The sequence below is a fragment of the Solea solea genome, chromosome 13 (assembly GCF_958295425.1).
Source record: "Solea solea chromosome 13, fSolSol10.1, whole genome shotgun sequence".
Classification (NCBI taxonomy): Eukaryota; Metazoa; Chordata; class Actinopteri; order Pleuronectiformes; family Soleidae; genus Solea; species Solea solea.
The window spans coordinates 22,599,611-22,625,484 of record NC_081146.1 but is presented as its reverse complement, the minus strand read 5'-3'; the positions used below and the strand labels follow the sequence as shown (position 1 = coordinate 22,625,484).

Here is a 25,874-nt window from a genome sequence, read left to right as displayed (position 1 = left end):
AATTTAAGGATCAATTATATTTCATTTTATATGAAGAAAAAAATAATAATTAAAAAACATAGCAGAGAACTTGAATCTATGAGAGATTAAAATAATATGAACGTTCCATTTTGTACAAATTTGAGGTCTTAATCATAATATTTGTTTTTTTGTGAACATATCAGTCAAGTCAACAATAAACTAAAATTACCTTCATTAAATCACTTGTGGGCCTTTGGCAGCATCATTGCATCACTGCAGCTCCTGATCTGAAACAAACACAAACCACCGACAGCAAACATTAGAGTGACCTCTTGTGGCAGAAGCACGACATGTCACCATGAAGGAAACAAGACTCACATGTATCTGAAGGTCAACTTGTCTATTTAATATATAAAATACGGGAAAACATACGCAAAAAAGGGGAAGCGGAGGAAGGAGGAGGAGGAGGAGGAGGAGGAGTTGGAGGAGAAGGAGGAGGAGGTGGGACCAATGATACTTTGGTACAATAACAAACACTTGTTCTGTAAAAGCAGTATAGAATTTGTAATAACATATCAGTGCATACTTTATTTATGAAAATATACACAAATTGTATATCATTCTCCAAAAACAACAACAAAAGAAAATTATCTTTACAACAAAAGAGCAGACTAGCCGAAAAAACACAATATATTAGCTATAATTTATTTTAAACTTCTTTTTTTTCTTCAATTTCAGGTTTTTTTTCTTTTATTCTTATTTTCTGTGTGATGTATATTTGTGTCGATATTACATTGTTTATTTCCTAAAGCATGTTTCACTTCGCCTCTTGCCCATGCAATGACATCATCGTGGTCAGAAATAAGTTAGACGTGTCACACTGTCGACCCCCGAAACCCCGCCCTCCACCCGCCCCGCCCATCCACTTCCTGTGACCATATATGGACTAAAAGTTTTTGTACATTTAACTTAGAAAAGTTGCAGCATTGAAGCGTTTCCGTTCGTCTCGGCGTCTCTGTCTGTCGCGACATTACAAATCGTGCAACGTTAGTAACACACACCTCTTTTTTTCGAAGAGAGGAAAAAAACAAAACAGAAAGCAAATCCCTAAGAGAGAACAGAAAAAACAAAAAAATATATATATTTATAGAATATTTTATATAATAAAATAAAATCAAATTCCAAATGAAACAAACAATGCCTAACCTACACAACAAAACAAACAGGAAAAAAAGCCGATTTCTATATCATCCTGCAGCTCAGTGAAAGCTGCCATCATCATGATGATAATGATAATAATAATAATAATAATAATATTAAACGTCAGAGAACAATTAAAACAAACTGTCACCAGCACAAAATAACACTGGAAAATGAGTGCGACTCCTAAACATCATCATTATACAGGAGCAACATTGTTTTTTTTCTTTTATTATTGTTACAATTTCAATTTTTTCTGGGAGGAGTTTTAGGTTCTTTTTAAAACATTTTTCTCAGCACGATTGTCTTTGTGTTTTTTTAGAGATCACAGCGACCCCTAGTGTTTCATCACCTGCAGCAGCTCTCGGAGAAAAGGACGTCATTTTGGTTGCTTATTTGGACAAACGAGTATGGCTTTCAGCCGCAAAACAGGAACATTCACACTTTTTTTCACAACTCTGCCGTTGTTTTGGTGCACAATGGCCTGTACGGTTTTATCTTTTTAAAAATGTATAAAGAGGATTTTGATTGGTTAGTGCGTGCGCTGGAATATTTGCATAACGCAATTTCTTGGGCTGGTTTTTTTTTACGCGAGTAAAGCAAAAAGTGTGTTAATCTGTTATTGAAGCCAAACTGGATATGAAAGATTAAGACGTAAAGTCGTCCGGTTGCAAAACAAAACGTCAAGATTGTGTCAAGTTTTTGAAACCGGACATAACCAGGCTCCTCCTACTGGCTGATAACATAAAACATGTTTTAACGAAAACATGTTTGCCAACTGAGAAGTGGCTACCAGTGGAGGCGCCCCCTAGTGTACAGTCTTTGTTTTAAACCTCTCCAGCATTATGTTTTATGAGTGCTCTGTGAATGTATGGGTCATGGTAATATTGTTTTTGTTCGAAGCTCAGGGCACAACAGTCGTAACAGTCAAAGTGTTTACATTTCAGAGTTTTTTTTTTTTATGAGAGTGAGCGACAGATGCACGGAAGCAAAAACTGAAGTCGTGACGCGCGAGAGAGGGCGACGGGGGGCTTAGTGTGTCGTGAGGTTCGGGTGGACGGGGGTCGTTATACCACGGATTATCTGTGGTCATTTTGGCGCTGATGTCTGGACGGTTGAGCAGAAATGAGAGCGTAAATGTGTGTATAAGTGCAAGTGTGTGTGTGTGAGTGTCGTCTTGAGATTAGGAGTAAAGTTAAAAGGGGTGAGAGGTGACAGGCCGATGATGAGGGCCTGTGTGGTTTAGGGCGAGGACTCGTTCTGAAAAACTCCAGCTTAACAAATAAAAAACCTCCGCAGCTTTTAACAAGCGACTAGGCGACGCTCGGAAAAATAAACACATCCATTTTCACTCTTCACCACTATATGTTCAGAAAATCGACCCGCTGAAGCCTCCCTGACTCAAAAAAAGGACATCCTTCACAGCTCCTCTGCCTTTTAAATTAAAAAAATCAGCCAACCAGTGACAGGCGAGAGAGGAAACCTTTAAATACACACACGGCTTTAAAAAAAGAGGAAAAACCAACATCCTTGGCTCTCGTTCTCGTAGATTAACTCACTTCTGGACGTTCACCGACGCTGCAAAAAAATGTAAATCTTTGATAAACTGTAAAATAAATGACTTGATAATAAAATAAATTACTATGATAATTCAACAAGTAGTGATTGTAGAACAGAAACAAGGGGGTTTACTGGCTTTAGAGTGTGAAACAATCACATTTGGACTTTTAAGTTGTTTAAAAATGATAAATTAATAAATAAATGATCCTATTATTATTCTAATTTGTGAAAGGGTTACTTTTTCTTTGGCTCGTCATGTCACAATTACTTCATATCATTTCATATCACACTTTTGTGCGGTTTCATTTAAACGGCATTAAGTTAAATTAAATTAAATCATAATTTAAACGGGGTCGATGAGGAGGCCGGAACAGAAGCCACGTTAGGATTGAAATTATTTTAAATTAACAATTTGGAAGTTAGAATAAAAAAAAAAAAAAAACAAAGTGCACAATTTTGTCTTTTGTTGATTGTATCAGTCTAACTGTAGCACATGTGTGTGTGTGTGTGTGGGGGGGGGGGGGGTCTCAGGTAAAGTGCGCTCAATCAATCAGTGACAAGAGTCTGAAGCAACGCTCGCTCAGAACAGTCCAAGTCACCCACACGGCTACGACTTTTCCCTTTCCGCCTCTACAGCGCCCTCTCGTGGACTTAAAACACTTTATATACACGCATAAATAATTAGAAAACAAAGAGAGCGCTCCACTGAGAATCAACGCTTGTGTTTTTTTTGTTGTTTTTCCGTTGAGGGACGTCCTGCCAAATAAACGTATATACAATCCCTGTCGTCTGTCGTCGTCGTCTCCTAACCCCCCAGCAGCTGCCTTTTCCACCGCCTCAAGCTCTTTAAATATAGATATTTATATATATATATATATATATATGTATGTATGTATACTGATATATATGATCTACTTTTTAAACCTTCAAGACACCGCCCCCCCCCGCCCCGTCACACAGACAGAAGCCACAAAGGTTACAGATTGCTTATTTACACCAGCGTTCCTGTTCATAAACACGAGTCGCTTCACAAAAATAACTTCTGCTGCTGCTGCTGCTGCTGCTGCTGCTGCTGTGCATCGCGTGTGTGTCGATGACGAGACTGAAAATTTGTCCAAATTGCTTTGTGTGTTTTTTAAAAAAAAAAGAAAAAAAACAGAAAAAGAAAATTGAGGTAACAATCCCATTTACACACACACACACACACACACGCACACACACACACACACATAGTAACACACACACATTGTTCTCAGCATCTGTCGTTGACACGGCGAGGGCGGAGCGAGGAGTGTCTGTGTCATGTGTCGCCGAGCTGTCGCAGCTCGTCCCTGATTCAAAGCAAAGTCTGTACCTCGGAAAACAAATCACGTTCCTCGTTTGTGTTTTTCTTTTACAGCAAAATCTTCACAGTTCAGGTTTTAAGAAAAAACTAAAAAACCTGGGGGGCGGGGGTGGGGCGGGGCGGGCGGGGGCTGATGGCGCCATCTGTCCTCTGCAGGGCCGAAGTGGGTCAAAGTGAGTTGTTTTTTTTGTTTTTTTTTTCCTTTTAGTGTCTTCATATTCAAAACCAAATCCAAACTCTAAAAGATCAACAGTCGAGACAAAACGAACAAAAACTCCACACTTTAAAAAAAGAAGAAGAAAAAAGAAAAGAAAAGCTGAGGCTCTTCAAAAAGAAGCAACAACGGAGAGCGACAACAGCCACGACCTCGTCGGGGGCCAACGAGTGCGGAGATGTGGACGGGTTTTCTTGGCGCCGATTCCATGGCGGCGCCGTCGTGTTCAACCGAACCTACTGTGGATACATGGACAGTGAGGACAGTGAGGACAGTGAGGACAGTGAGGACAGTGAGGACGTCGTCCCCGGCTGCTGCTGATGTGTTTGCTGACAAAAAGTCCAAGTGGCCAAATTTAGAGTTTTAATTTCCACAGATGGGGGAAAAATTAGGATTAAAGTTTTTTATGATCATGTGACAAACTGTCCTTGGTTTTTCCATTAGTGTGTGTGTGTGTGTGGGGGAGTTGAAGTGTGTTCATTCAAACATGTATGTCATACACGTGCATGGACAGTGTGTGTGTGTGTGTGCATGTGTGTGCAGGAAGTGAGACCGAGGGTCACTGGGGCTGGTAAGGGCATGTACACAAGCCACAAGTAAGTACACATCCTCCATCTGTCCATCCATCCGTCCGTCTGTCCGTCCCTCTGCCGGCGTCCCTTTATGTCACCCAGGTGTCCAGTCTCATTCTCTTGACGTTGGTCCCGTCCTGGTCCTGCGGCTCGGCCGACGAGGGTCGCAGGAGGACCATGGTGGGCTGCTGGACCCCGGCGCCGGCCTGGTGGAAGTCCGCGGCCCCGGCTCGTCCCAGGGTGCCGTCGTCCCGGTCGCTGCCGTCATACGAGCTGCCGTTGCTACTGAGGCTGTCGACGGGCGAGCGACCTTGGCCTCCGGGCTCCAGGCGCAGGTTACCGGGATACGCGATGGACACCAGACCTTGACCCTGCCCTCCTCCTCCTCCTCCTCCTCCACCACCTCCACCTCCTACTCCCCCGATACCGCAGGTGGAGCTGGGAGTGCTGCGGTCGCGGTTGGGTGAAACAGGTTCGGACTTGATGTTGATGTTGTTGGTGTTGACTGTGAGAGCACCCTGAGGTATGTTCCCCACCGGCCTGGAGAGACGGAGAAGGAAGACAAGGAAATGAGTGAGAATCCAAACAGTTAACTCAGTTAACTCACAGTTCACGAAAGCCACCGTACAAAAGGGTCTAGACCAGCGGTTCTCAAAGTGGTGTACGTGTACCACCAGTGGTACGCGAGCTTCCTGTGGTGGTACTTGGAGGACAATCAGAAATAGTGTATATGACCAGGGTATGTGATCAAAATAACAATAAACTAATAATTAATCTTAATCTAATTTCACTATACCAGTGTCTGAGGATGATGAAAGACAAATTATCTTATTGGGAATAAATCTGCTTCCTGTGAAACTGTAACTGACTTTGATCGACCTCTTTACATCACTGTATTTTAACGTTACGGTGATAATGGTGTTACTTTGAGAGCTCAGTATCTTCTCAGGTGGTAACTTGGTTTAGAAAGTTTGAGAATCGTGGCCTAGACAATTCTTCCAGTCACATAAATGCATCATGAACTCTGCTTTTATCATGATTGCAAAATACGACGCAGGGCGACACACCAGGCGAATGTCGGCTCTGGTCGACAAAGACAGACACAAACACGACCCTAATATTTCAGGTCACACACATGCACGATCCAGAAGCCATGCAGCCCATACAGTGTCACTGCACAGCAGGGATGGAGCGATGAACACTTTTATCACTCATCGCCATAAAAAGAGCTCAAAATAAGTTGGTTAAAGGGAGATAACATTAAAAAAAACAAAGTCTTTATGATTTATTTTGAATCTCCCCATAGCAACTAATGACAGAATGACACGTGTCGATTGTTTTAACCTCAGGACAGCGAGAAAAAGAGATACTGTACGTGGCCTCTGATGATGCACAGAGACATGAAGCCTCTGGCCACTAGGTGGAGTGGTTTGTCCAGTTTAATGGAGTCAGACTGAGAGGATTATTATTTATTTAAGTTCAAACATCCACCAGCCACCAGCCACTTCAGCTTCTAATACATGAAACTATAGACAGTTTTCATGAACATAACACAGACCTCACAATTTGTATTTGCCATCAGTCGATTCAGAAGTTATGTTTGTTTGTTTTTACCCAAAATGGGGCAAGAACATGAAGTGGAGACGAAGATCGCAGGTCGGTTATTCCAGTCCCCCGTGATTTATTATGATCTTGTGATGCAAAACCAAAATATTATTCCTTTCTAACCTAAATCTGAGGTAAAGATTGAAGCAGATTTTTTACAGTTTTACACTTATTTTGGGTGAGAATAATCTTCAGATTGTTAAACTCCTGCTTCACATTCACAAGCTTCTAAAATCACCTGCTTTACACACCACACGATGTTTGTTTATGTCACATAACAAACAAACGAACCGCGTCGTATCTCAACTGGAACAGGATCACAACTCCGATTACTCATTATTATCTGTGGCAGTAACTTTACATACAGACTATAAACGGCGACGGCTGTGAGCAAACACAACTTTTTCTCACGGTCAAAACAAGAAACTTGAGATTTGCAGCTCTGGAAAGCACCATTAACGCTGAAATGAACAACTTTTCATTTTAAACTTGTCATTATGGCGTTGAAAGTGACTGCGGCAAGAGTAATGGTGATGGAAAAACAACAACAACACCTCCCGTGTTTATATTGATCCCCCTATAATTCTTGCTTTCACTTTATTGTCTTTGCCACAGGGACGCAGTTTTCACGGAAAAGTTATGGCTCGATTTGCAGCACAAAAAAAAAAACATATTTTCAAAGTCTGTTGGCGTGGTCAGAGCAACCAAAGAAATAACGTTACATAAGTCATGTTATTACAATGCAACGCACTCTCCTGCAGTCGTTTCTGCTGATTTGGTGTGTGAGTGGTTGTTTTTTTTCCATGTGTCGTAAACAACAACAAAATAGAGACAGAAAGTGAAACAGCACTGCAGCCAGAGAACAGAACGCTGTGTGTTTCCATCAGCACAGGTTTATACAACATGTGAATGTGAGAATACGCAAAACCAGACTCAATTTAGATTTCTATCCTGTTTTTTGATGTTTTATTGTCTCGACTCGAGACTTCCGATCACCCGCTGTTTGGCGACTCGATTTAAAGCAGAACTATGCAAGATTTTTACCCTAATTTAACATCTTTTGAGTCATAGTGATGGTTCACCCTTCTGTTACCGTCACCGACAGGATTTGGCATGTGTATGTCTCATTGCCGTAACTCCTAGACTGTCTGCGATATCTAGAAAATCAAAAAACTATGGACTGGCGATGTGTCCACACCCTATGTCAGCTGAGATTGCCACAGCACCCCCGTGCGACCCTCATGTGGAGGATAAAGTGGTAGAAGATGCATGGATGGATATCGGAATGCAGAGAAATAGAGCTTTGTGCTCATATACTTGTCATTACGGTAGAACCGTCCAATCACAGACAAGATTCACCACACGCACACGTCTGTGATGTCAGCTTCTCAGTACTGTAATTCCTAAACGGTTTAATTACTGCCAGATATTGAAAGTGAAAGCAATCTTGGAAAAAAGGAGCAGAACCACTAATTTTTTGACAATTCTACAGCCATAAAAGGGTTAAATGTCTTATTGTGGGGAGTATGGCGGCATTTTATTAGACGTTCATCGCAACACAAAAAAAAACTAGGAAAACGAGCAAACATTTGTACTCACTGTGCTCTGAGCGTCAGTGAGTTTTTACAACAGTGAGGATAAAGTGCTAGATAACTGATGGGCGTTTATATCTTCCTCCGAAACTGTAGGGGGAGCTCAGAGGAGGAAAAAGGTGAAAATGCGAACAGACTTCCGCTTTAACAACAAAGGTTTGTAGAACTTTTCTAAGAACTAAATTTCAAGGAACGATGCGAGACGTGAGAAGCGCGAGACAAAGATGATGCGCGGCGAAGCCATGTCTGTGTCACGGTCTGTGTCCCTGCCTGCCAGTGCTCTTTGATCAAACCCTCTACCATCCCAGTCACTCTCCTCCTTCTCCTCCTCCTTCCCCTCGCTCTCCTCCTCTTCTGGCTCCAGGCTGATTCAAATCTGTCACTGATCCAAACCTGCCTGTTGACGCTGCACTATGGCTCATTCCTCTGACGGTGTTGGCAGGATTTTTCAGCATGTGCTCCTCTTTCTCTTTCCCTCTCTGCGTGTGTGTGTGTGTGTGTGTGTGTGTGTGTGTGTGTTTCCAGCGTGACTTGGTCGATCTGAATGTGATGCCCCCCCAATTACTGTGTTTTTCCCCCTCGGGTGTGTTCTAATATGTCATATCATGAGCCATCTGCAGCACTGTATCTCTAATACTCCCTCAATTACTGGCAGACTGAGAGGAGTTAAGATAAGTCTCCTTCAGGCGATCTGGGTCTGTGACACACACACACACACGCACACGTACGCACACACGTCTTCCCGCCGTGCCCACTTCATCAAACCTGCGAGTCATGGCTCGAGCCAGTGCAGGTAGATGGATGAAGGTGCCAAGGGGGGCGCCGTCGTTATGGCGAGTGAAAATGGCAGAGTCAGCGGGCCGGTGACAGTGATGAAGGCGAGGAGAGAGGCAGTCTGAACACCCCCGCCTCCCTCCCTCCCTCACCCGCCCGCCTGCCTCCCTGAGCGCTAACAAAACAGCGAGCACAGCCAGAAGCACACACTGAGTTACAGAAGCCGTGTGTGCTGAGATACGGCCTCGTTTCCCCCTAAAATGCTTTGTTTTTGCTTCTCTGAGGAACAACAAGCAGTAATTAAAAAAAAAACTATTTAATTAAAATCCAACAGATTTATTGACACATTAGTGAAGCTCGACTCGTTACTCGTCAGTTAATAAATGGCCGCGCTCACCACACGTGGTTTCATGTGGTGACGTCACGAGGAGGGAGGGATGAACTGGATTTTGTTTTTACCCTATATATAATATGTATGTACATATATATATATATATATATGTATATATATGTATATACATATGAAGTATATGAACACTTTTTAATACATAGCTTTCCAGTCATAATACTTGGCATTTCTACTGTAATCTACACTTTTAGCGACGCATTACTGAGGATTTGTGCACATGTAACTGTTCTAACCTGCATGAGAGGTGCTTTACAAGTAAAGTTTGATTAACTTTGCACATTAAATCAAAATAAAGTTCCATCTCATGCTGCTACACACTTGCGGTATAAAATGTATTAAAATATCAATTATTTATTTAATTTTTCTTTTCTTTTTTTTTTCCTCACTTTATTTTATTATACGTCCTACAGTTTATCCGGTGTCCTGATCTTGTGTGTGAGACGTGAATTAGCAATTTTAACATCCTTTGGACATAAAATGACATTCTTGATTAATAATTAGAGTTTAGTTATTTAATCTACTGCAGTACTTCTGAATTATTGTTGTTTAAATAAGTTTAACACCACAATTAACTTGTTTCTTGAACTTTCACTCTTTGTTTTCTAAAGTTTGGATGCTGCGCTGGAGTTTCCTGTGAGCAGCAGGAGCAGATATTTTTTTTTGGGGGGGGGGCAGCATTTGCTGCAGCTGCTGAGTGACTGAAGTGCAGAGAGTTCAGTACCAGCAGAGGCCGTCGTCTCTGCCAAACAGCAGGTTGGACTGCGAGGCCAAGCTGTGGAAGGAGGTGAGGGGGGGGAGAGAGAGAGAGAGAGAGAGGCAGACATGTTTGAAAAAGCCAGAACAGCAGAGGAAACAGCAGGACGGAGCCGGTCACGGTCAGTCCACACACAGCTGCTTCAGTCACACTGAGACACCGCTGTCAGGAGCCATGTACGGCAGGAAGTGTTTAAGCCTCCGCTGACACGAGTTTGACAGTCGTCCATGCGAGATGTGTTTTTCACAGTCAGCTCTGATAAAGCTGAAATCTATGGCTTCCTCTAAAACTGGACCGGGCAATGTTGGAATTGCCACTACAGAGACGGGAAACCATTGTTTCCATAATCGATGGATTAATAGAGCAACAGTTTGCTCCACAAAGTGTCAGAAAATCATTTTATGGAGCAAAGAAACTTAAAATATTCACATTTAAAGGAATATTCTGGGGTTTCTCTTCTTATACATGACAACCTATTAGTTAATACAATTTTCCTGGTTTATTTTTGCTTTTATGATGTAAATTTAATAAAATACAGAGGTCAGAGTCTGTTCCGACTTCAAATTCACTTGGTGAAACATTTGGTCACATTTTACTATACATCTAGTATTATTACCAGGTTTGGGTAAAAGAGCTTTTTGCCATTTTTCTGACAGATTGTTTTTTAAAGTAAAGCTTCAAACAGCACTTCAATTTAATATTAGTGAGTTTAAATTTTAAAACACAATGGTGGATTTAATCCAACATTGTCCTGCCGCTGACGACACACCGCAACTCAGCGAGGAAAACAACGTCAACAACAAACAACAAACGGCATCCAGACTCATGTGCAGCGAGCGTTAAAAGCCGGAAGCATGGCTCAGCGGCAGCTGCAACATTAACATTCAGATTGGGGCGTGAAGGGCAAGATAAGAGTCAACAGGTGAGAGCTGATTTAAACTGAGCAGGAAACAAACAGAGTGGTGGACGTAGTGGAAGGAGAATGATTAAAAAGAGGATGAGAGGGGGTTGGTGGGGGGGGGACGGAGGATGACAGAAATCATTGCTGCGCAGAGTCTGCTGCGAGCAAAAGTGTGGACGACAGCGAAGGCGACGCCCGCTGCCAAACCGTCAATCACCATTTGATTGGAAGGGGCTCGCTCGCATCGCTCGCTCGCTGTGAGGAAATCAAAAACATGCTGGAAGCAGCCCGGGCTGCACAAGCACCCACGTCTGCCCATGCTGTCCAAGGACGACACACTTTTTTTTTTTATTCCGCTCTGCAGAGAGAACAGTTTGGTGTGCTGGGAAAGATTCCCGCTTTTCTGCGGCGCTTGCTTGTTTTAAGTGACAGTGATTCTGTCATTCCGTTCCCACACACAACACAGAGAAGCTGCCTGGTGCTCCTTCCAGTGTCAGGCATGACGGTGCCACAGGAATGACAGGCTGCACCGTGACGGCTAAATTTAAAAAGCCCTGCTCCTTCGCGGAAATCACGACCACTGTTTCTCGAGTTTTAAGGAAAGTCAAAGCCGAGCAGTGACATTTATTTATCCCAAGGGATGTAAAAAATAAAAATAATAATAACCCTGCTGCCTACGCTGACCGACTCACATGCAAGTCTGTGCGATCCAGACTCATATAAATAACACCAGCTTCTGGACTTAACTTTAACATTCGTGCATAACATCCGCGTGACCGTGACCCCGTGACCTTGAACTTTGACAACCCACATGACAGTTCCACTAAGTCGTAAAAGGAGCTGGGAATGGAATGGCCAACCTTCTGGTTAGGGGACGAACCGCTTTACACTTTAGACATTCACAGCGACCTTTACGTGACGTAATTCTACCACGTGAATGTTCGTGACATATGTACGTACATTTACTTGAGGTCATGTGAAATTTGACCAGCAAAATCCTCACATTTGTGTCACATTTAAAAGGATTCCCTGAAGGTGTTTGAAGGTCCCGTTGTTGTGGAACATTTAGAGCATTTAGGCTCAAATGCTTTAGGCTATATACAGAGGCTATAAGAATGTGCAATATAGAGTGTCATATATACTTTTTTTTTCATTTTCACCAACTATGTACACACACCTAAACAAAAGTTTTTTTTTTAAATTAAATTTGTGAAATTTGAAAATAAGTCAAAGTTCACTTGACTTAATTCAAAAACAAAATAAAAAAACGGTCTATTTTGTGACTTCTGTGACATTAAAAAAGATATGCGATATAAACATCATCATTAGTATCTTGTTAGTGTCTCCAGGTCACGGAAAATGTCCAAATATGTCGACAAAAGTCACTCCAGACATTTTCCCTGCCAACTTCTCCTGCCAGCTACCTCGTCAAATGTCCGGAAAAACGGGAAAATGAGTGTCTTGCCTCCTGCATATTCTTCTCAAGCTCCACCCTTCTGGACCTTCCCTGACTCCGATTGTCTCAGACTGAGACAATCTCCAGACACATTCATCACACGTGAATGGCTGGACCTGATCTCTGAGACATTTTCCAAACGCTTGTATCTGAAAATGTCTTCAAACTCTAGCTGTTGTGCTTTAACGCACCTGTCTGGATTTCACGAGGCCCTAACGGCCGCTTCCTCACACTTTTAAGGTGACGAGGAGTTGTGTTGTGTTTTCCGTCGTCTGAAGTCTCTGCCGCTGTTAACAATAACAAACAAGCCATTATCATATTTTTATATTTTCACATTGTGACACGGGGAAACAAATAAGTGTCTCGCCGCTGACAGGCCAGTTATTTCGAATCTTCTTTAATGTGAAGGGAGACGGCGAGCGGCTCTTTATCTTTGTTCCGAGACAAATGAGAAGGAGGCTGTGACTGTGCTCTGAACTAAAGGATATCAGCATTAAACGGGCTCGTAGTCAAATGTTTTAATGCATATTTCAAATAATCACGAGAGCGTGACAAGTTACTAACTGATAATCAAATACCAAACTGGGTTTTATTTAATGTGAGCTGAATCTAAATAAGTGGCGCTGACAGCAAAGCCACAGCTAAATGATTCTTTTTTAGCGCCGTGTGCTTTGGACGACACGTGCCGGAGGAATTGAAGCTTATGTGCGGCTGTCACGCGGGAGTGACAGCTAAATGGATGAAAGGTAAAATTTTAATGCGGTGAGCGTGTTGCTGGTTCACAGCTGTGCAGTGGCACAGTGTCTGGGACTCAAAAGGCCTGCACAGAGAGACACTCTCTTTCATTCCGGGCTTTAACGAGAAGCTGTCACCACCGCGCTGATGCATCTTTGTTGGTTTTGATGCTTCTGAAGAGAATCAGATCTGAGCCTAAGGGTGGCGTGACAACTCTTACAACCACGTGAGCGGGAGAAGAAAGGAGAGAGAGAGAGAGAGAGAGCTTCAAGTGAACTGAAAGAGCAATGAGGTACAGACACAGCGAAGCAACAACCAGCACGGAGATGGAAAGACACAGCGGTTTGATATCGTGTTTGTCATTTTTCTCTGTTCTGGCTCGTGACTGAGCCCCGAGAGCAGCTCGGTGACTGCTCTTGTCGGATGCTTATCGTGTCATTCACCTCAGGTTAGCAGCAAAATTGGAGATGCAGTTAACCATGTCTGCATTCTGTTTCTCTGCACCCCACATGCTGTGGAGAGAAGAAGGCGGGGGGGGAGAGAGAGGGGGAGGGAGGGACAAAACGAGAGGCGGTTACAAGCGGCTCCCTCAACCACAGGTGAGCCTAGCGTAAGTGAAAGGCTGCTCACACCCATGTTGAGGTGAGGATGCTACAGCCCTCACTGACACAGGAAACATCTTTTTCTTTTTTTAATCAATAATCATCAAGAATTTATCAGAAAACTACATCCACACACACACAGCCACCTCCACCTTCAATCACCACATTCTAGAGACATGCTAGCATAACAGTAACACAGGAAACCTACAGCAGGAGAAGCTCTGGATAAATCACACTCAGTACATTTACATGCTACTGCATGTTTATGTTCAAATAGACCTGAACTGGCCTACACTCGGCGCTCTGCGCATGTGCCACAGTTGGGAAGACAAGAGTTTGGTTTTTATGCTCTGTCGGTGTTAAAAATGTAATATTTAAAAGTTCATATAAATGGTAGGAAGACTGAAAGGTGTCACCAGCTAAACAGGAAAGCATTAACAAGCTGAAACAGGGGCATATCACCACCTAGCATAACGGGGGTGGACACACTTTCCATGCTAGTGTTTGTAGAGTGGGACAAGGACAGGTGTCTAACGGCACTTTTCCACTACACAGTTCCAGCACAACGCGCGGCTCTAATATGTCGTTTTTAAACACGACACAAACTAGTGACGAGCAAAGCGGTTGTTTTCGGTGTAACTGAATCATTAGACTCAGTTAATTAAAAAAAGATTAGTTCAGTACTTCCTGCATGACCGGGGCACAGACCAGGAATAAACCAGATTCCTCTGTTAAATACTGAGATTTTAGAAATGTCCTTTGCTAAATGTTGTAGATTAACGCATGTTTTCAGGATTTTTAAGTATTTTTAACTGATCTACAGTTCGCCATTGTTCGGTTCGACTCCTGTGTCGGGCGTCGCGCTCATGATTCCTCCAGTGACGACACTCTCTGACCAATCAGATTGGTTTTAGTATCGGCTCAGCTCGCTTGAAACCTCGACCAGAGCAGGTGCTAAAAAAAAAGTACCAGGTACTATCGCAAAACTAACAGTAGAGTTACGGCGAGCCATGCTGAGTCGTGCTGGAACTGCGTAGTGAAAAGGCTCCACCCCCTCACCTGGACGTTCTGAACAATCTCCTGGAACGTCTATGTCCAGATCCATAACTGAGGACATTCTCTAGAGTTCACGACTAAAAACAGTGTGCTCTTTACTTAGAAGGAGCAGAGGAGAACCTGAGCTGACTGACCGGTTTGAACAGTTTGAACAGTTTCATATGACGGAAAACACAGTTGGCAGGCTGGCTTCTCTTCCAGTAGCTAAATGATAGAGGGACTCCAGTGGGATTCAGAGTCAGTGGGTGGGTGGGGGTGGAAGGGTATAACTAGGTCACCGTGAAGATGAATCAACCGCAGCTGGGCTGACGCTACAGCTACAGCCTCATATACAGTATGAGAGGCTACGTGAAGTCTACACTGCACACATAACTAGTCACCTGTTTAAGTGGAAAGGACAAAGGTCAGGACGTTTACGATGTATGAAATGACTTACACCAAGTTACTGAGCGACGCCAGGTTCAGCTGCTGCTGATGCTGCTGCTGCTGCTGCTGCTGCTGCTGCTGATGCTGGGAGACTGCCGGTTGCTGTTGCCAGGCAGCCATGTTGCCAGGCACCAGCCCCGGCGGTGTGAACGTCTGGAGCGCCGTGAGATCTGCACTCATCAGATGGTACTCTGAGAACGAGGGATGGGAGAGGGTGGCACACGGGGGAGAGAGAGAGAGAGAGAGAATTAGAAAGGAGGAGAAGGCGAGTGAGGGAGGGGAGGGATTGTTTTACATCATACAACTTTCTGGGGCATCAATATTAATCACAGCTAATCCATATTAATGGAGACCTTTGAAGTGGAATCATTCCAGAAGCTCTCACACAATGAACAAAGTGAATATTCATAGTGGTTTATGGCATCACATGGGGGAGCTTTTCAAGTTTTTCCACATGACACTTAACATTTTCCTGACATACAGTAAAGCGGACTGTACCCTTCACTCTGCTTCATGTAAGCACTTTTACATTTCTTTTTTAAAATGTTTCTGAGCTCTCTGCCAACCTAATGCAAACAGACACATTCAGTTTGAGTGCTGCCGCCACCGCTGTCTTACCGGTGTTGTAGGCCGTCTGCATGCCAGAGAAGGGCGCAAGGAGGCTGGGCGTTGCCACGGAGACCACAGGCGTGGTGAGCGGCTGGGCCACCTGGGACAACCCTAGCCGCTGAGCATTCTGGGAGGACACAAGAGATGGAAAGAGGATGTTGAACAAAGGGAAAAGGGAGACTGAAAGTGAAAGAGGCTCAGGGAGGAAAAGGGAGAGTGTTGTTCTGGATCTACAGTCATACGAGGAACTGTCTAATATTGAAATCTAATAATCTAATGTAACGTCTGATATCTTTAAATTTTAAACCACATGCATACTTTGACTTTTTTGTTTTGAGTCAGCTTCTTCTGTGTCCAGATTCATCAGAAATAACCTGCCGACACACTGATGCATGATGAAAACCACCGTCTACCATGTGACATTCACACAGATTGGAACATGCACATGCCGGTGAGAACAGCAAATGGATCTTCTCCTCTGCAGACGTTTCAGAAACAACAATGGCAAATAAAGAGCAGGGATTGTTTTAATTTGAACGACTGATCGGAGCGAGTCAACGTACGTTTCCAAACGGGTCCATTTTCCGGGCTCTGAAATGCCAAGTGCGGATGGCAGGCGTAACCGCAGCAACAACAGCTGCGATTATTACAGATGTAGCCTGGGAAAACGCAATGGATACACAACAGATTCCTTTTTCTGTAGTGCTGGAAAAAAAGCACTATCTGTCTATCTATTCTTATTGTCGTCAAATACCAGATGTTTGTGGTTGTGAGTGGGGTTTTTGCAGGGTGGAAAAAGGCCCAAAGTGCAGCCCAACACTTCAGGACTCAATCCTTCAATCCTAAAACCATATCTGGTCTGTTTTTGAGAGCCTACATGTTTTAAGAAACATTTGTTTCACATATTCAGGCATTTTCTGCAGGAACCGTCCATGTGAGCACGACTGCAGCGCGACCCAAATCTTTCCAGGATCTCATGTGTTGTGAGAGAAAGACTTGGTCTGGTTCCACGGGCTGAAATGTGTCTTTCCCTCCTTATAAGGGGCTCAGAGTAGGAGAGTTCATGACTTCATCCTGTTTCAAGCGGCCGTAATGATAATTGTTAACATGTGCTTTCCACTGTGCAGCAGAGTGGATGCAGGGACCTTGTATTGTGGTCGATGACAACTTAATTATACTTTTACTACTGAAATATTTCACTGTAAACAAAAGCTGCTTTGATTGCAGTTAAAATTAAAACAAAATTAATCATCCGTGACTCCACTGTACCCGGCAAATCAGTAGTGCGTAACTCAGATGAACTTTTCCTGCCTTATATGAAGTTTTTTGGGCAGCTGAAGCGAAAACAATAAGCCAAAACAAACCCAACCTTAATAACTAACATCTGACATAATAAACATATTATTTTCATTCTGTGTGTGTGTGTGTGTATATGTAGGGGAGAGAGCGTTTCTGGACGCTGCGAGAACATCCAAGTGCCGCACTAAACTTTTCAGCGACACTTGGGGAAGTGTCTCGCGTCTTAAGGTGGCGTTGGCACGGCAACGTTGTCGCCAGGACCGGGTGCTCATGTGATGCAGCGTCGCAGGGGAAGGTGTGATGAGACACGTCGCTGCCGTGCTGGAGAATCATGCGGATAGGAACACATGCATCGACAAGGGTGATGGAGGAGTGAGGATTGTGTGTGTGTATATAAGAATGTGTTTATATAGAAATGTATATGCATGAGTGTGTGCAGGAAGGTATGTTAGAAATGAAAACACAACCAGAGGCGTGTGTTTGTCCTAAAGAATGTGTGTAGTTATGCAGTTTAAGTTTGTGTGTGTGTTCCAAGCGGGAAACTTTGCGATGTTTCTTCTTCACTTTGACCCTCAGAGCATCGACACTCACACACGAAAACCCAACATGCACATGCTGAGCAACTTCCACGCAGCGGAGAGTCAGCTGGTCACTCTGGTTCTCTTCTCTGGTGTTATTTAATCCTCTGTTGTTTGGACAGAACCAGGTAGAACGTGAATTTCAGAAGTCATATTTTGCCAATTGCGTAATTTAACGAGGGGCTTCTACATATTTTACAATAAAAACAACAAACTAATTATAGCAGCTTAACTAAAGACTCACCTAGTAAATTCTATGCCAGGTTAAGTGTACACTCGCGTAAGAATATGATCTGTTTGACAGCGTTTTATAACAAGAAATTTTAAGTTTGGGTCCATTTCTGGACTCATTGAATTTGAATTTGAATCTCGCAGGAACCAGAATGCCCCAGCTGATTTGTCCGCAGCAGGAGAGTTGCTCTGATGCTCCGAGTTCACCGCGGACGCTGACGCCTTCGCCGCTTCTCCTCTCAAACGCGTCGCAGCGCTGGCGCGGCTGAGTCAACCCCCTTTGTGGGATGCACTTTGCCGATGGCGTCACACTCATGCTCAGTGAGATCACACAGAGATCAACAGCACATCCTCGAGGCTACAAGTCTATTCACCTCACTCACCAACTCCAGCTCGTCCTCTGTCTGCCACGGGCCGGGCGAAGGGGGCAGGAGGGGGGGGAGAAACAAGAGGGCGGTTACGTTTCCATAACAACTGAACTAACTTTAGTAAAACATGAACATGTGTTGTAATGCTCTCTCTGAGGAGAGTCGAGCTCTGAGGTTCATGTTAGATGGCCGACGGACAGAGAACCACTGGATCCAGATGTTGAAATATTCACATCTGTACAACGTTTGCATGCGAAATGTTTCTTTAAAATACTACAAGTATACTACTGAAGTTTAACTCCTGAGCCAGTTATATTCTGGATGACGACAGATCTTACGCCTGGTTCACACCGGACGTCTTTTTAATTTCGGCAGATTAAAGCGCGAACATCGCAGATCTGTGACAAACAAATATGTTCTCTTCACTGTGTAGAAGAAGGTGTGAATAGATCCAGACAATAGTTAATCTGAAATGATATTAAATTCCTCTCAGCTCACATACCCTGGTATCAGAGGTGGGTAGTAACGCACTATTTATTTAATACTTGAGTAACTTTTTGGATGAATTGTAATTTTAGGAGTAGTTTTATTCCAACATACGTTTACTTTTACTTGAGTATATATTTGAAGAAAGAACGGTACTTTTACGCCGTTCCATTTGGCTAAGTGACGTTTATTGTTTTATATCATATTTTTTTTATTACATGCGCAATCTATTTCTCTCCCCGAGGGCCGTCTTCAGCCAACATTTTTATAACTATTTTAACTCATAATAACATAATGTTGACAAAATCAAATGCAGCCAGTTGAGTCACATGGCTCCAAGTTGACTTAAAACACACCAGCGGCTCGTTGTTTACTGTGTCCGACACCGAGGCTCTGGTCTCCGGGTTTCAGCTCTCAGTTGTCAGCTGAGCGGCCAACCAATACTTTTACCGTACCGATGTATCTGAATTGGATAATCCTAATTTATTATATTTTTGTTAAAGAATGATGTATTTAATTTCCCAAAGAAGTAATGTATTATTGTTTTAGTTCAAGGGTTATTTATTATATTATAAAGACCGTATTTATTGTTTTATTTAAAGGCGACATAGAATGCTTGTATCACACATATATGTTAGTTATGGAGGTCTACTTACATATATTAACTTGTTTTCATGATTAAAAACCTCCTAATCGCTGCAAACGAGCCGATCAAAATATCTCCTCGCTGACGCTCTCGTCAGCCGCGCTGTTTCAGACCAAACAGTTGCTGTGATTGGCCAGCCAACGAGAGCTTTCCTACTGTCCTGTGATTGGCCAGGTACCTGGAAGTGACGTAATAGATAGGCCAGCGCTCAGATACACAGCTCCCCCTCTGGCACGGTGGATGCTCTGCATCTCAGCAGCTACAACGATACTAGTTCTTCTTCTTCTTCTGCGGTTGAATGTACGCAACCGGATGTGCCCGGACTAGTGCCCGCACCGGGAGGCTCTACGGTGGTGAGGATTTCTGATGACGACATCAAATTAAGGAAGTGTCGATCCGCTTCGCAGAGCCCAGGAAAACAATACAACACTATTTTCTCAGCAGTGGCTGAACTGTTTGTTCTGAAACTTTAGGGTTTCATAAACGAGGTAATGACGCAGATACACACAAAAACGCAGCGTTAATTGGAGCTTCCGGTCTATGTCACCTTTAAAATATTATTATCTAACATATCTTCATTTGAACATTGCTGTTTTATATTATGTTGTTATTATTATTTCAAAAATAAATACGGAGAAACTCAGTACTTCAGTGGTCTTTTCACTGCATATTTTTTTACTCTTACTCGAGTAATTATTTTCATGAGTACTTTTACTTCTACTTGAGTAACTATTATCTTAAAGTGACAGTACTTGAGTAAATAGTCTGGCTACTCTACCCACCTCTGCCTGGTATATACAGCAGAACTGTATTTCTGAGTTTCCTCCAAGCACCACCAGAGGAAGCTTGCGTGCCACAGATTGAGAACCATGGTTTTAAACTATTTTAGCAGCAGATGCTCTCTCTTTCGATGTTTTTTGTCAGAAAAAATCACAAAGTGAGGTCAACAGCAGCCGTGTGAACACACACACGTGAGAGATAGACGCGAACGAGACTCGGCACATCCGCGACGCACACACTACGCGTCGAGTGTGAACCAGGCGTCAGCCTTGGGGTTTAGACACTTGAGGTGTTTAGATTCTTATCCATCATGCAGGCATTTGCCTGGTTCTTCTGTCACTTCTTCTAAAAGTGGTTGTTATTTGTTTGCAGAGCCACACGCGCGTAACTTGGCCCCTGATGGAGTAGTTTTTGAGGTGAAGTGAAATGTAACGTGGGTCCAGAAGATGAAGAAGTATCTTCTTTTCTCGGTTCTAAGCTGAAGTCATTAAATTCTCCACCTGCACAAACTATTGTTTGTGGGATGTTTTTTTTCAGCATCATCATAGCTACTGAACTGAAGAGTGAACAAAACTGAGCTATATATACCCGTCGGTCAAGGTGAGGTCTCACTTGTGGAAATGCTGAACGTGTATGAAAATACCACAGTATTTGATTCCATAAGCTGATTTTTGACATAAAAAATGTGCCAGATATTTTCTACGATTTGCTGTCGACATTTTAAGAACACAGCAGGAGACTGTCTGAGTCACACTACTCTGACAGTAGTGAGAACATTTCCAGTAAATTCACAGACAAGCGAGTGGGTCACTTGGATGCCACCGCTCACTCTAATGATCCCAAAGTAAGGGAAAGCTGACTTGAAGCCTGGCAGGGAAGGGTCCAGGAAAGGCCTGAAGTAACATTTATGTCCACACTTCAGCTGCAGCAGCATTTAAGTCAAAAAATAGAGACAGACTACCAGCAAATAACCTGCGTGACCTGAGAATGAATTGAGAATCAGGATCTTTAAACCACCCGAGCATCTGAGAGTTGCTCTCTCATGAGCGTCACTTGATATATTGAGTTACACTAATCCTGCATTTTCCCCTGTGAGTCTAGACCACACAGAATGGTGTGTTTTTGTTTTTTTTTCTTTGTCTTTGTTTGCGTTGTTGCTCCTGCTCTTGCTCACCGGCTGCATGAGGCTCTTGCTGCTCTGCGAGGTGATGACCCTCAGGTCCGGCTTGCGGCTGTTAACCATCTGTGGGTTGGACGGCGGTGGAGACTTCGCCGGGACAACTTTGCCCAGGCTGTTGCCGTTGGATACAGAGAGGAGGCCTGGGGAGGCTCTGGCACTGATGTAGCCATTAGCTGGAGAGACACATAGAGAAAGAAGAGTGAGACAGACATCAAGGAACAGAGGAAGTTGTGTTGTTTTTAGTGACTGTGTTTACCTGCAAACTCAATGTGTAACTGCCTGCCTGGGTGTGTATGTCCAGCTCTTTGTGTGTGTGTGTGTGTGTTCTCATTAGCGAGTTGAGTCGCTCCAATACACCACACGCTCCTCCACATTTTCCGCAGCTCAAACAGTGTTTACTGGCGGCGCTCTGATTTCTCTGCAGCTCCTCAACATCAAAACCACGTCATGCTTTCTGCAAAACTACCTTATTCACACTCTCTCTCGTTACAGTTTCCCGCTTTTGTTTCAGTCGTCATGAAAACAAAAAACACACACAGAAAAGTGTCACTGGACTTCTTCCAAAACAGTTTCTCTCAGCACGCTTTTATGCACACGCAGTAGAAAAAAAACAGTTGTTTGTCTCATCTCATCTCCAGGTGGTTAAATACTAGAATGAGGCTCTTTGTCCTGAGCCACCTCCACCAGAATGAACAGACCCACATGTTTCATACGTCATAGATTACACAAGGCAATCGCTCAATTACTGTTGTTTTTTTTAATTGAGCTTATTGTTCACATCACTATTAGACTCTTTAGTCTGTTTTTTTTTAGGTTACTTTGCAGCAAATGCAGATGTTACCAATGCTGGAAAAACAACCTTTGCACTGAAGAGCCGTGACTGGTCTAAATCTCCTCTTATGGGCATTGACTGTATATATAAAAAAAGGACATAGTTACTTTACCCCACGGAGTGGGAGTGAAGTATTGTTTTTGGTGGCTCTGTCTGTGTGTGTGTGTGTGTGTGCGCAAGTGCACTGAGTCTGAAGTCTGCCATCTCTGACTGCCTTGTTTCAAAAGTGAAGCCCAGGTAGTGAGACATTAGTAGCAGTTACCCACTAGGGGGCGACTCTGTTGGAATCAAAAAAGGTTTGAATGGAAGTCTATGGGAAAATAAGCCTCTTGATTTATTATGACTGATTTTCTGATTTGTGTGATGAGTTGATAATCACAATTGCTAGTTTCAGGTCAATTTTGTAAATTAAGTTCCAATTATGCTACAATTAAAGTCGATATCAGTATAATTCTTTAGCTGCTTTTTTTGTTGTTGTGTATCTGCTCCTGGTCTCTTTCTTCATGTCTCTACCTCACCTCCCTCTTGTCCATTGTCTCTCCCCCCTTTCTGTCCCCCATTTCTCCTGTGTCCCCCATTTTTCCTTTCACCCCAACCGGTCGAGGCAGATGCTGCACATCTGTGAGTCTGGTTCTGTCAGAGATTTGCACCTTGAGATAATGTATGTTATGCTTTGGCGCTATACAAATAAAATTGAATTGAATTGAATTGAATTTTGAGGAAAAAAAGATGTGATCGCAGATTATGTCTGTGTTAATCAAAGTGCAAACCCAGAGGCTTCACAACAGGAGTATGTTTTACAGCTATATGTTATTCATGTTTGTTGATTTTTATTTATTTATTTTTTTACTTCTGTTTGTATAAAGTTATGAAGATTCCTGGACAGTGAAGCTTAGTGACCGGTCAGGGGACGCGGCGATGTCGGTGTCATGACAACAAGGCTCCGGCAGACAGCGGCCCGGTCCTGCTGCTTATAGGTTAAAATAAGACCTAGATTCAAACGGTGACTCAGTCACTGAAAGGGGGGGACAGCAGGGACTTTCCCAGCCACATACACTCACACACACATGATAACAGATAGCAGTCCTCCGTGATGCCACCTCCAGGCGACAGAGGCATGTGACTCTGTTTCATCTCAGTCACACACACACACACACAAACCTGACAACAACAACAACAAGCAAACCCTACCTCTGCTATCAGTAAAGTGGGAAGGAGAGAGGGAAGAGTGACGGGAAGGAGAAAGTGAGAAGGGGCTGATGGAGGCGGCGGAGGTGGGTGAGGGGGGAGGAGGGAGGCGGGGGAGGATTGAGGGTGTAGTGATGGAGGGAAAAAAGAAAAACAGACTAAGAAAAGAAAACATGAGGAGGTTTAAGACGTATTTGCTTGAAGTTAATGAACTTATTTGTCTTTACTCGTAAAAAGACACCAAAGAAACACAGATTATTCACACAAAAAACTAAATAAAATGAACAAAAACAAATAACTGAGACGGCAGAAAGAGGTTGAGAACAAAAGAAAAGGAGGATGACAGAAGGAGCAGCAGTGGCGTGCAGAGGAAAGGTAGAGAAGGCAAGGTGGGAGGAATCAGAGTGAAGAAGATGAGAGAGAAAAGGAGCAGATGCTGAGATACGAAGAGGTGAGGAAAGAGGTTCATAACCAAAGGAGACGGCGAGTAGGAGACGACTGAACAGAGACGGGAATTATCAGAGGACGAATGAAATGTAGGATGCAGGGAAGGAGGCGAGAACTAAGGCGCAGAACAAGGAGTTTAAAAAAAGGAGAGAACGCAGAGGAGGAGAGGTTGGCAAAGAAGCTAGGAACGGAGAGTGCACATCGACGAGCGTGAATGACTACGTCGGGAGGAGAAGTGTTGAAACACATCATTAACTCAATGTGATGAGAACTGAGCTGGTGCTGTTTAAAGGGCCAATTCACCCAAATTAAAAAAAACAAATCAGTGCTTCCTCAGAGTGGTGTTTTGGGTTTTTTTAGTGCTCAGAGCAGTGGAGTTACGGCGGACGATTTAAACACAACTACTTCTAAGATAAAAATCTGTGTCGGCAGTGAGGGGATGTAAACAAAACACGGTTTGTGGACGCAACAGAAAATGTTACAAGTTATAAGTTATTCTTACACGCTGAGCACAGAGAAACATCCATTATTCAAAAATAATTCTTAAGAAAAACAGACTATGCAAGGAAAATGATTTGCATAAAGAGATCCAACTCAAAAACAAGGGAAAATTGTTTTTTTTAAAGTAAAACTACAGTCCTGTGCAAAAGTCTTCAGGCACCGCCAACTTTGTTGTTTTGTCTGTCAATGAATTCATCTCAAACGCTCAAGCATGTGTCTTGAATAAACCTGATGTAAAAATACCTTTTTTACACCTCACAGCAGATGTTTGTCGCCATGAAAAAACACAGTTATTGTAAAATGTTTACCATGTTTTGTGCATGTGCTCAAATAAAGTGACTGACATATACTAATATAATTATACTGTTAAAGCTATATCGTATTATAGCTTTGCACAGTCATGTGAGTCAAATAGAAATGTCCCTCGGAACAATAGATTTGAGTGAATATTTCCCATGATGCAGTAGCACAAAAGCCAATCCCACACAGAGTTTGGGACAAATATCCTCTTTTCTGATAGAGAGCGGAGAAAATACTTGCAAATTGCGTTATACACACGTTGCCTTTGGTGTGAACGCACCATTAGTCTTGAATCTGTTATATTTTCCCAGTTAAGAGTTTGTAGTTTTTGTATTTTGGACAAAGACCATTAAGAAAGTTATCAGGCTTAAGTGCTATCTCTAAAAACCTTAACTTGAGTGTTTTTGTAATCATTTCCAGCAAAAACGATTAGTGTCAACACAGCCTGAGTAATAGAAACATGTTTATTGTTGTGTATGTTAGTTCTTTGTGTGTCCTTTACATGTTTCTTACTCTCTTACTGTCTCTCGGTGTGTGTGTGTGTGAGAGCGCGTGTGCGTGATGTCTCCTATTACACCGGGCTGGGCGTGGGAATGTGTGGAATGCCGAGTGACGTCAATTGTGACATTCCCAGAGCCCCGGGTCCCTGGACAACAGCTGAGAATGACAGATCCATGAGAGGAGGAGGGCAGAGAGAACAGGGGAGGGCAGCAGAGGAGAAAAGATGGAAGACATGATGAATGGGAGAGGAGAGGGAAGGAAGGAGGAAGAGGGGGAGGAATGGAAGGCAAACACGAACGGATGAAGATCGGGAAGAGGTATGAGAAGAAAGTGTGGTACACTGAGGTGGGGGTAAGCAAAAATGTGGAAAATGAAAAGAACAAGCGGAAGGGGAACTTGGAGAAGAAGCAAAGAAGTAGACACATATAAGGCAGAGAGAGAGAAAGAGGATGGAGGGATTAAGGCCAAAGTAAGAGGAACAGACGGCCGAGTGGATCCAGTCATCTGAGCTGTGTTTTTGGAGCTGAGGAAATATCGAGTTTCAACGTGCGAAAGAGTCATGACTCTGTCGTGAGCAAACTGCAGGAACCCTAAATTTGACTGAAGCAACAACTCCAAGAGTCAGTCACAGCACAACACACACGACCACGCCACTTGTCACTCTTATAAATAGGCACTGTTTTTAGTGTTCTTGATGACGACAAACGTTATTATGGTGCTGTATGTGACAGTCAGCATTTTTCCACGTGAAAACTACCAGCATCTG

At 43.2% G+C, this 25,874-nt stretch overlaps 1 protein-coding gene across 8 annotated transcripts in view; it reads right to left on the bottom strand.

Annotated features, from left to right (window-relative positions):
- Positions 1 to 1,737: 1,737 nt before the first annotated feature.
- mef2d (myocyte enhancer factor 2d) overlaps positions 1,738 to 25,874 on the bottom strand; it is a 97,456-nt gene continuing 73,319 nt past the window's right edge. For 3 of the 8 annotated variants that reach the window (XM_058647202.1, XM_058647201.1, XM_058647203.1), the window contains exons 7-12: positions 21,334 to 21,512; positions 18,254 to 18,283; positions 15,781 to 15,898; positions 15,173 to 15,353; positions 13,522 to 13,590; positions 1,738 to 5,392 (exon numbers count right to left, since the gene is read on the bottom strand). In XM_058647202.1, coding sequence (XP_058503185.1) covers positions 4,942 to 5,392; positions 13,522 to 13,590; positions 15,173 to 15,353; positions 15,781 to 15,898; positions 18,254 to 18,283; positions 21,334 to 21,512 — 1,028 coding nt within the window. In that variant the 3' untranslated portion in view covers positions 1,738 to 4,941. The remainder of the gene's footprint in view (positions 5,393 to 13,521; positions 13,591 to 15,172; positions 15,354 to 15,780; positions 15,899 to 18,253; positions 18,284 to 21,333; positions 21,513 to 25,874) is intronic. The other 5 variants (XM_058647207.1, XM_058647206.1, XM_058647204.1 and 2 more) reach the window with 4 other exon arrangements.